The sequence below is a fragment of the Nicotiana sylvestris genome, chromosome 2 (assembly GCF_000393655.2).
Source record: "Nicotiana sylvestris chromosome 2, ASM39365v2, whole genome shotgun sequence".
NCBI lineage: Eukaryota > Viridiplantae > Streptophyta > Magnoliopsida > Solanales > Solanaceae > Nicotiana > Nicotiana sylvestris.
Window position 1 is genome coordinate 156002019 of NC_091058.1, and position 12081 is coordinate 156014099.

Genomic DNA, 12081 nt, shown 5'->3' on the forward strand with positions numbered 1-12081 from the left:
CACTGTGTGCAAATCCCGGTACTGGAGCATACGGACCATAGGTTTGGTTTGTTGCCTTTAGTCCAAGCGGAGATCCGAGATAGTCCTACAGGTGTCCGCAGGCCTTGGCGTCTCCTTCTATGCTTTCGTTCTGTTTCTTTTATGTATTTTAGAGACAATGTTGTAATAAATCTTTCAGACCTCTATTTGTAATATTCCTAGACAGTTTGTGAAATTGTAACACAAGTTTTGGATAGTTTTTGCTTAAGGATTTGTATTGGTAATATTTACATGGTTATATTCTGTTCTTCTGCTTATTAAATAATGTTGTTTACATAATGTTGATTCCTAATGGTTAAAGTATTAAAATGGGATAAAGGTAAATAATGCAAAAATGTTGGTTTGCCTAGCTTTCACTAGTAGGCGTCATCATGACTCCCGAGGGTGAAAAATCCAAGTCGTGACAGAATTGAAATTTATTTTATTTATTTATTTTAAAATAATTTTAAAATTTCAAATTGAAACTACTCCCTAATTTGAATGGGTATTTCTTTTATTTATATATTTTCTTTTTTATTATGGCAAATTTTATTTTTTCATTTATCTTTTTTATTTTAATATATTTTTAAAACTCCAACTTTAAAATACTCTCCAATTTGAATAGGTAATTTTTTTCCATTTTTTATAGCTAATTAGAAGATATTTATACTTATTAATTCAAATATAGTAACCAATTAATTCAAAATTTAAAATTCAAAAGATTTTTTAGTTAGAAAGGTAGTTATTTTTATCTTAAAACTCCAACTTAAAACTACTCCCAAATATGTTGTAAACCTAGACAAAATATTTGATAACGACGGATAATATTTGTTTTTTGTATTTAACCAATAGAAATATTTACATCCGCTAGCCCACAGGACTCTAGAGCTAGATCCTTTTACAGTCTTTCTATTCTCATAACTACAGTTATATACTTTCCTAATCTCTTCCTGATTTATACGTTGCTTTCACTAGGATATCTATTTAATTGTTCTAATATTGACTTCCATTTGCTCTTGTTCTGGCCTTTGTTATGCAGCTGCAAAGCTATTTCTCAAATTTTTTCTGCATATGTAATACACTGGTTCTGAAATCTTCTTTTATTCCTCTCCATCCATGTGTAATAATCTGTTGTTGCAAATAGAAATGTGAGAACTTGAGCTAGTGGTCTACTGCTGTTTGTCCTCTTGATCAACCATTTTAATTCTTCTTCCCAACTTCCAACGTTGTATTTTTCTTTCAACCAGCCTACTAGTGCAGCCCATATTGAACTAGCATAAGCACATTCAAAGAAAAGGTGATCCAGCATCTCTTCTTTCTGGCTAGTGCATAACACACATTCCTTTGGAACATCAATCTTCCATTTTGCCAATCTATCCACTGTTGCTAAACTTTGGTTGAGAGCTATCCACAGAATAAATCGATGCCTTGGTATAGTAACATCTTCCAACACAAGATTCTTCCATGTAACTTTCTGAAATTGAGGCCTTGCTGCTATATACATTGTCTTGATGCTAAACTTCCCTTGCTTGCAAAATTCATTGATATCTCCTATTGCACTTATAGCCTCAAACCATTCTTTTGTATCAAACACTTTCCTGATAATCCAGCATGCTTGCTTTGGTGTTGGCATTGTGCTGAAATTTCTCCTCTTAATATAAAAGTTATGAATCCATTTTATCCCAAAGTGTGTCCTTTTTTGCTGATGGCCCATAGTATTTGCATAAGACATCCTTGTTCCATGAGTAGAAGTCCAGGATTCCTAAACCTCCAGTTGAATCTGGCATACAGAGTTTCTCCCATGACACTAAGGATCTTTTTGATATCTCATTGCTACCTGTCCAAAGGAATGTCCTACAAGCAGTAGTAACCATGTGAATTATCTTCTTTGGTAGTAGAAATACCTGTGCCCAATATGTTTGCATTTTGAATAGGACACTTTTGATCAACTACAACATTCCACTATATGATAGAAACTTGGTGGTCCAGCACTTGATTCTTGCTACAATTCTTTCTACCAGTGGCATACATTGAACTATTGATAACTTTTTTGTTGATAGTGGAACTCCCAAATAATGGGAATTCTCATAATGTAAAGTGCATTTCAAAGAGAATCAAGTTCTTGAACTCCTCAGTTACTCCTACGATATAGAAAGAACTTTTTTCCATATTAACATGTAGCCCAATTACTCCAGAGAAGTGATGAAATGCCTTTAGTATTAACTGTATTGATACTCTATCAGCTCTGTAACACATAATCAAGTCATCTGCAAAACAAATATGTGTTATTTTGAGTTTGGCACACCTTGGATGGTAATTAAAATCTGGAATTTGATCAAGAGTCTTCAAGCTACTATTGAGGTATTCCATAAGCAATACAAACAAGTAAGGGGACATAGGATCCCCCTGTCTCAATCCCTTTCTTGCCTGGAATTTAGTTGTCAAACTCCCATTAATAAGTAATGAATAACTCACAGTCATAACACATTCCATTATCAATTCTACTATCTTCACTGGCATACCATATTCTAACAGAATCATTCTTAGGAATGGTCATTCTACTAAGTCATTTGCCTTCCTTATATCTATCTTGATTAAGCATCTAGGGGATACACCTTTTTGTGTATAACCTTTGACTAATTCATGTGCCAATATTACATTATCCAATATGTTTCTCCCTTTAATAAATGCAGACTGTGCAGGACCAACCATATAATCCACTACTATTTTGAGCTTCTCTGTTAGGATTTTAGCTATCACCTTGTACAAGGTAGTGTAACATGCAATTTGTATGTTGTCACGACCCCAACCCCGGTTATGATGGCGCCCAACACACTGCTAGGCAAGCCCGACCATTCAACAATATTATCCCAAATTCTTATTCAGATTATAGATAAATATCACAGAGAATTTACTAAGTCATTTCATCAAGTGTATAATTAATAATAAAATCTGCGGAAGTTCAATTAAAATACCACACCATAGCCCAACAGAATCCGATGTCACGAATCTGAGCCTCTAAAACAGAATATCCACCTATTACAAGTCTGTCTAGGAAAAATACGGAATAAAAGATAGAGATAGATGGGAGAGATCAAGGCTGCGAACGCCATGTAGCTACCTTGATACTCCCGGATACTGCTGCTCAGCTAAACAAATCCTCACTCAGTCTGTAGTGTACCTGGATCTGCACACAAGGTGCATGGAGTAATGTGAGTACTCCGACCCAGTGAGTAATAAACATAAATAAAGGCTGAGAATAAGAAATCATAGAAAAATACAAAGTAAACTATAACTGACAGTTTAGAACAACAAATAGTGAAGCAACAAGTCAATTAAGTCAGAGTACCAAATACTGAGACATGTATAACAGAAAAAAACAAATGCATGAGTGCAATACAATGCATATGATGGTACACTCTAGTACCCACTGCGGCGTGCAGCCTGAGCCATCCATTTATTTATCGTCAACGGCGCTCACTGGGGTGTGTACAGATTCCGGAGGGGCTCCTACAGACCAAGCGCAATATCAAGCCATCTCGTGGCATCAAATCTAGGCCCTCGGCCTCATATCAATATCAGTATAATAACCCAGGCTCTCGGCCTCAATATCAATGTAATCAACCAGGCTCTCGGCCTCAATATTAATGTAATACTGCTGCGGCGCGCAGCGCGATCCATGCTCAGTCCAGAAATCATCATAAGCCCTTTGGGCATTCATAAAACAGTAGTTCTCAGCCCGAAATATCATTTAGAAACATCATTTAATTTTTTAAATCTTAGAAAGATGGCTGAGTTTGCAAAACAGTATTTAAAACCTTGGACTAAGAAAAAATAATATGCAAAATATGCGAAAACAGTGATATCAATCCCTGAAGGATTCAAATAATTGGCAAGAAGCCCAAATGTAACAATCAAATCCAAGTAAGAATGATTCTCAATTTAGTTCAAGTAGAAAACACGGTAAAAACATCTCTCGGGACAGACCAAGTCACAATCCCCAATGGTACTCTACCCCACGCCCGTTATCCAGCGTGCAAGTCACCTCAATATAGCGTTACAATGTGAAATTTCGGGGTTTCAAACCCTCAGGACATCATTTACATCAATTATTCACCTCGATCCGGTCCAAAATCTAGCCCGCGATGCCTCGCCCGCACGAATCGACCTCCGGATGCTCCTAATCTAGCCACAATCAGTAAAATATGCTAAGGGAGCAAAGCCCACTCGAAAATATCCAATTTAACATCAAAATCCCGAAATTGCTCAAACCCGGGCCCCGGGCCCACGCTTCGGAATTTGACGAAACTCACAAAATCCAACAACCCATTCAACCACGAGTACAACCATACCAAAATTACTAAATTCCAATAACAATTCGGCCTCCAAATCTAGAATTTTCGTTTTTGACAAGTTTACAAATTTTCTCCAATTTCTTCTATTTGATTCACTAATTCTTGATGAAAATAACCATGAAAATCATTAAATATAATCACTTTTGGATATAGAACACTTACCCCAATCCATATGGTGAAAATCGCTTCAAAAATCGCTTCAATCCGAGCTCCAAAGCTCCAAAAATGAGAAAACTCTCGGACTGCCCGAATCATACACTGTTCAGAAATTTTCGCGGTTACTGTTCATGCATTTTACTGTTCATGGGTACTGTTCACGGTACTGTATACGGGGTACTGTTCATATGTACTGTACACGAATACTGTACACGGATACTGTTCATGTTTACTTTACATGGTACTGTACACGGATATTGTTCACGCAGGTGCGGTTACTGTTCACACGTGCGAAAAATGCAGAAACTACCCAGAAAATTGTAGCAACTTTTCGTTTCACTAAAAAGGCTCTAACTCCATCATACGAACTCGGAATTCAATGATTCTTGTTCCTATGAGTCACAAATAATAATACGAACATAGACCTTCAGTCGAAACTCAATTCGGAGCTCATTTGCTCAGTTCAATACCCATTTCGCTCGTTAAACAATTAACTCATGTTTCGTGTCAAAAACCCAATCGCAACTTGATGAAATTAGACCAAACTTTCTAGATCACTCCTATAATTCATTATTTAAAGTCTAGAAATCTCGAAATAAAATTTCGATCTCTAGAACTAAAAATGGACCTTTGGATCATTACATGCTTAAGCTCAAACGACAAAAATATTCCAAAAACTCTTCCAAAACTTATCTGAGCCTCATGGGACCCCGACCAAATATGTCAACATAATTTATAACATTATTAAAACCTCTTCCAATCATCAAAACACCTCAAGCAACATCAAATTACCCAAAACTCATCGAATTCAAGCCTAATTTTCAAAAAACTTCTGAAATACACTTTTGATAAAAAAACCCGACCAAATGATGTCCGAATAACCTGAAATTTTGCACACGCATTAGAAATGACATAGCAAAGCTACAACAACTCTCGGAATTCCATTCCGACTCTTGGATCAAAATCTCACCTATCAATCGGAATTCGCCAAAATACTAACTTCGCCAATTCAAGCCTAATTCTACATCAGACCTCCAAAATTACTTCCGATCACACTCTTAAGTCACAAATCATCCCCCGAAGCTAACCGAAATATCGAAATTCAAATTCGAGCCCTCTAACACATAAGTCAACGTCCGGTTGACTTTTCCAAAACAAATCTTCCTTAAAGAGACTAAGTGTCTCATTTCCTACTAAAACCAATCCAAATCAACTTATTCACATCCAACACTGATAATGAAGCATAAAGAAATAGGAAATGGGGAAAACAGAGCGGTAACCTATGAGACGACGAGTCGGGTCGTCACATATGTACTCTTTCACATAAGTAGGACTTGCTACTTTTGGCACCAAAGTAACAGTTGTGCAGTTTATACTCCTTAATAATTTCCCACTTGAAAAGAATTTCAGGACTGCCTCTGTAATCTCTGTACCAATATGCTCCCAATAGTATTTGAAAAATTCAGCTGAGTAGCCATCAATGCCCAGGGCTTTATCATTTGGTAGTTCTTTAACTACCTGAGCTATTTCTTCCCTTGTAATCTGTTTTAGCATCCCCAGTTGTTGTTCTTTAGTTAAGCAAGGACCAAGATTAACAATATTGATATCAAGACAAGGTAACTCATCTGCACAGGTTCCCAATAACTTCTATAAAAATTGAACAAACTCCTTTTCCACCAGCTTTGGTTCAGTCAACCTAATACCTTGTTCATTGCATATAGACCCTATTCTGTTTCTAGCTTGCCTTGCTTTTACTTGAGCATGAAAAAATTTTGAGTTTGAATCCCCAGTTTGGATCCAAATGGCCCTAGAATTTTGTCTTAAGATCTGCTCATGAATACCTTCCCATTTTTCTATCTGTTATAGCAAATCTCTTTCCTTGGTGATCAACTGACCATTGGATAAGTCAGTGCTCATATTCTTCTGTATATCTTCCAGTTCAACTCTCATAAGATTCAGCTTCCTATCCAAGGATGATATTTCCTATTAATGTGTCTTTCACTCTGCTCTATCATCTTCAACTTTTTCCATACCGAGTATATGGCATACCCCTCTATATTCTGTCCCCATAACTGTTGTACCACTTCTTTGAATTCTCCCTGTTGTAGGATAGCATTGAATAATCTAAATGGCTTGGGCAGCCTCTGCTTGGTTCTGTCAGTGCTAATAATAATTGGTAAGTGGTCTGATATTCCAGGGCAATCATAGAAAGCTTCAATCTCACTGTAAAGCATGAACCATTGAGGATTCCCAAACACCCAATTAATGTTACTGTAGATTCTATCGGTTTCATCTCGTTTATTTCACCATGACCATTACAAAACCTTCCTGTTCAGCTATTCCAATCCCAAATTAGTTATACAATTTTGAAAGTCCTGAACTTCTGTTTGGTTTACAAGATTTCCATTCATTCTATCATTGACTGATAGAATTGTGTTGAAATCCTCCATCACCAACCATAGATCCTTAATGTTATTATGAAGACTTCTCAGTTGGTTCCATATTTCTTTCCTCTCTGCAATTGTATTGTAGCCATAGAGAAAGGTCAATTCTCAAGAGAAATCCAAACCTCTATCTTTTACTATATAATGGATCATCTGGTAACTTGCCATAACCACCTGAACTTCAACTAGATGATCTTTCCACACTACCCAAATTCTCCCTTTAGGAGCTACAGTATAATTCGCATAAATTGTCCATTCTCCTTCAAATTTCCTTTTCATTTTAGCTACTTTTTTATCTTTCTCTTTTATCTCAAGGCACCTTATTAACTTTATTCTTACGCAAGAAGGCCTTGAGTTCCTTCTTTTTAAAGGTCTTATTTAGCCCTATGATGTTCCATGAACAAACTATTATGGGGGAAACTTATCAAAGGTTCTAGTGTCCCTTTACACACTTTTGGTAATCTCTTTTGATTGAATTCTCAACGAGCTGAATCTATTTTTTCTTAGGAACTTCTCTACTTCTTCATCAGTCATGGCACCTTCCTTCAATTCATCTCCTTGAGCCACCATTTTCATCTTCCCTTTTACTATTCTGCCCTGATCATCATTGTTCATATTGTTCTCAACCTACTTAAGGACTTCTTCCTTCTGTTGTTCCTGTTCTGGTGGTTGAGTCTTATTATCTTTCACTTTCCATTAGGATGTTTGCTATTTTTTCTGCCTTTGTCTTCTTTTTCTCTGGTTCTATTCTTCACCCTTCTCATTTTTAAATTCATTCTCTTGTTCCTTTTTAAAATTTTCAGCGATATGTCCAATTTGTAGACAATCCTGACAATAGGAGGGGGGCTTCCATTCATATTCTAGCTTCTGCTCTTTGAATCCTCCTTTTTTATCCTCAATCAGTATATGCTCAAGGAAAGGCTGAGAGATGTCTATGTCCACCGGTACTCTAGCATATAAGATTCTATCCCCTTGTGCTGTCAATTTATTAGTGCATACTGGTTTTCCTAGGTAGCTCGCAATTCTACCCAAATTCTCAGTTGCCCAATATTGAATCGGCAGCCCAGGTAGTATTACCCAAGTAGGAACAATTCGATTGGTTTTTCTGCTAATATTAAAATCCGCCTTCCATTGTTTTAGGATCATAGGTCGATTATTGAAAGCGTAAGGCCCATACTCTAACACCTTCATCTTATTTACTTCATTCAGGAATCGGAATATTGGTACTTGGCTTATATGAGCACTTATTATTCTGTAAAACATATATATATATATCAAAACTTCAAATACAGTGCGTCATGCTATATATAAAATGTTTTGATTTAAAAATACAAAATGGTGAAGTTAATTAAATAAGACAATCATTGATGAGTGGGGTGCTGACCATAAGGGCAAAAGGTATCACAACCTCTCAAGCCTATTAGCTAACATTTTTAAACTAATATATTTGATATGTGTTCTCTTCAGGTCTCCTAATATCATTCATTCGTTCTAGACCCCTTTCGTTAACGTTAAATTTAACACAAATCTTTAGAGCTCTTTTTTTTCATTTCTTATTTTCATTCGGCATTAGTATCTCTCTAGGTTTTTTTATTTTTGTAAAGAACGAAATTTTAATTTTAACTAAATAATTTGTAAGTTTTAATGATAAAAAATAACATACTACTATTGGTAGGGATAAACAAAGGACTCAAGAAGCGATATCATTCAAGTACGTAAGAAGTAAAAGAATTAAGGAAAAGATTTGTCAACAGAAGCAAGTAAGGAAGGAGAATAATGGAAACTCCAGAAACAAAGGAAAAAAAAGGTATCAATAATTAGAAACAAAGAGGAAAGAAGTAGCGGTAATCAGAAAGAAGAATCAATCAATGATTTTATAGCAAATTGACGGAGGACATTATAGGAACGTCCCAAATTAAAGGAAAATGAGATTGTGAAGCTCTGCACTCGAGATTCCTCTATCAAAGGCAGACCGTTGAATCCCAAAATCAAGGGATCCAACTTTGATTACTCAAATAGCAGAAAGATCTGTTTAGTGGAAGAAAAGTTTATCAAGGCCACAAGTCAAGGAAAATCAACGGAAACTTCATCTTCTTCTTGGAAAGAGTCAGTTTTGTTTACCCTAAAATTTGAGTAACAATTAAAATTGTATTGTGCTTTTAAGGATATGCGATTTAATTCAATGCAAATTGATAAACAAGGAATTAAATAGATAAATTAAAGAATAAAATAGATCAAACTAGTGTGTAAACTAAATCTCGACCTCGAGCTGTGACAATCTCAAAGCATGATATTGCGAAGAATAAATGATAAAAAAAACTCCGATGAACAGTGAGTAAAATAGCAAGAGGACAACAAGCATATAATTTTTATCAATGAGCAATGATCAATATGTTACAAATAGAGGGGATCCCCTCTTTTTATAATAGGAGATTCCTAAACAAGGTACACTTCCAATTATAGTAGGAAATCATATTTGACAATTGTTTAACTGCTGAAGATCAATCCATTTTGAAATTTACGCCGTGATCTCCAGCTCGTTGCGGGTATCTCACTCTTTTAGTTATTGACTCATACCGGCATCACCTCAAAGCATGCCTTCTTCTGACCTCGGTAAGTATTATCGACCATGACCTTAGAAAGGAACTTCGACCCCGAGCTCGACGTTCTGGTTTTCCGATATGGTATCACTTTTTCCATCGAAGACCGAAATCGGGTAGCCCCGATTTCTACCGTATATACGTATCACATTTTCCATTGAAGACCGAAATTGGATAGCCCTGATTTTCACTGTATATAGATAGTCCCCTTGTTTCTTAGAATAAAATGATAAGAAACAACTTGAGTTTCGATGTTCTAGAGACCCCGATAATGATGTCATCCCTGTGACGTAAGCGCTCGATATGGCCGAAACGTGCTTTTTGGGTCCCCAAAACATTAAATGCTTGTTGGTTATGGTCATCCACTAGCGCCACCGAACCGTTGCCGTGAACCTATAAATACATGTTTCCCTTTTGAATCAAAACTTTACTTTCATCTTCACCAATTTCTCTAAGTTTCTTCCTCTCTCTATCTTTTCTCTTCCACCGCTCGTTGATTTGATCTTTTAAGACCAAAAACTACCAAACTCTACCTCTTCTGCTTTATCTTATCTGAATCAGTGACGAAAACCTCCAAAACAGTCCCTCAAAAGGAGAAAGCCTTTTCTTCTTCTTCCCGGCCGGCTGGTGACAAAACACCGGTGGAGCATCTCCTTTCCGAGATTGTTCTTGGCCCTTGTGTCCTAAAAAATGACTTCAAAGTAGAGAACCCTCCGTCGGTCCCTGGCTGATGTGAACACGTATCAAGGTATATTTGCTCGACACTGTTAAATAGCTCGATGCCGTGAGGGAAGACTCCAATTGGGGGCCTGAGGTCGTGGTACAGATCCCCACCTCCGAAGAAAGTATCACCACTCACGTGGAGGTGTTTCTAAGTGTTTAAACTTACCCCTTCACATTGAGTCCTCTTGACTCCGTAGTCATCAATTTTTTCAAGATGTACCAAGTTACCCCCGGTCAGGTGCATCCCTCGTTCTGGCGTATAGTGATTATGCTCCGCTTCTTCTCCGGTAAAGCCGATAGGTTGGAATTCACTCTCAGCCACTATATACGGCTGTATCGACCAAAGCTTTAACGAGGTTTAATCAAGCTTCATTGTTGATCATCGAAGTCCTTCTTAACGAGCATCGATGAGGACAAGGACTAAGATTGGATGAGCCGGTTCGTGCGGGTAAGGACCTGCGATGTCATCCCCGAGGAGAAACTACTGTTCCCCGAGAAGTGGAACCCCGATTGTAAGTAGCCATTAATCTTCGTACTTTATTTTTTACTTCGTGTAACACTCTTATCTGTTATGCAGAGGTTGTTTGGATGCCTTACGCGGTCCCCGACCTTGAAGACTGGGTTCGAAAGCTGGCTGCAACTTCTTCTTATACCGAGCGCTGCTAGCGTAACTTGGCAAGGAGCAGATGGGAGGCTAAAATCATGGTAAGTTTACCCTGTATACCTACGATGTCCCCTTCTAAAACATTTCCTTTCTCACATATATGATTTACTTTTGTGCAAGCCTTGGGGATGTTGCTGAATTGAGGCTGGCCCCGCCTGGGGAAGAGGTGGTTCCTAAACTGGCCAAGGACAAGAAGAGGAGAAGGGCCTCGCCTTCTGATACCCTGGAGCCTAAGAAGAGTAGAGCTCAAAAGCCGAGGGGGCGACTCTACTGCTCTTTCTATTGGTGCAGCCCAAAAACTACGAGATGAAGAGGACAAAGGGGAGGACGCCGGTTGTGAGCCGGTGCCTCAAAAGAGGGGGAGCATCAAAGCTCCTAAAACAGTTGGGCCGGTGTTGGTCGAGGAGACCCATCCTCAGGACGAGGAGATCTCAAAAGGCATTCTGAGCAAAGTCCCCCAGGAGTCAAAGGTAAATGATACTTCCTATCGTGACTAACAAATGGCAAGTGTGCCCGAAGGGTTCGGTAGTAGGGCTCTTTGGACGGGAGAGAGCGCCAAGTGACTCTCTTGGGGAAATTAATATTGATGATTCACCACCCGACACCCAATTCTCTGAAGGGCAGTTTTGGGAGGCTCGATCTTTGGAGACCCCCGACTTGGGAATGGCCCACGATGGGGAAGACATATTTCGTGGTTATCTTGCAGGGTCGATGATGTTTCCGACCTAGATGCGACGATGGTTTTTGACGAGGCCCATTGTATCCTAAACCAGACATAAACTTCATTCCCCGTTATTACGTTTTCTTTTATCTCCTGTTCGCTGATTTCTTTCCTTTCTTCATAGGCTGTGGTGATCCATCAGGAAGCCTTCAACAAGTTCCAAGCTGAGCTGAGCCGGTGTGAGGTCGATCTTAAAAAGCTCATCAAGGAGAGAGACACCCTCAAATGCCTCTATGTGCAAAGAGAAGAGGAGCTTAGAGACCTCCAAGCTGAATTGGCCTAAGCTCGAAAGGACGAGGCCGAGCTAGACGAACAGGTAACTAACTTTTTGAAAGAGCACGGTCTCGATCCAACTATGGAGTCTAACACTTCAATGTCTCAGTTGCAGCAAAAGCTGGAA

The 12081-nt window shown here is 38.2% G+C and overlaps 2 protein-coding genes across 2 annotated transcripts; both read right to left on the reverse strand.

Annotated features, from left to right (window-relative positions):
• Positions 1 to 1072: 1072 nt before the first annotated feature.
• Positions 1073 to 1651, reverse strand: LOC104221648 (uncharacterized). The gene has a single exon (XM_009772751.1). The coding sequence runs from the start codon at positions 1649 to 1651 to the stop codon at positions 1073 to 1075; it is 579 nt and encodes a 192-aa protein (XP_009771053.1).
• Positions 1652 to 7717: 6066 nt separating this feature from the next.
• On the reverse strand, positions 7718 to 8164 carry LOC138885836 (uncharacterized). Its single transcript, XM_070166821.1, has one exon. It carries the CDS (start codon positions 8162 to 8164, stop codon positions 7718 to 7720), a length of 447 nt encoding a protein of 148 aa, XP_070022922.1.
• Between the last annotated feature and the right edge of the window lie 3917 nt (positions 8165 to 12081).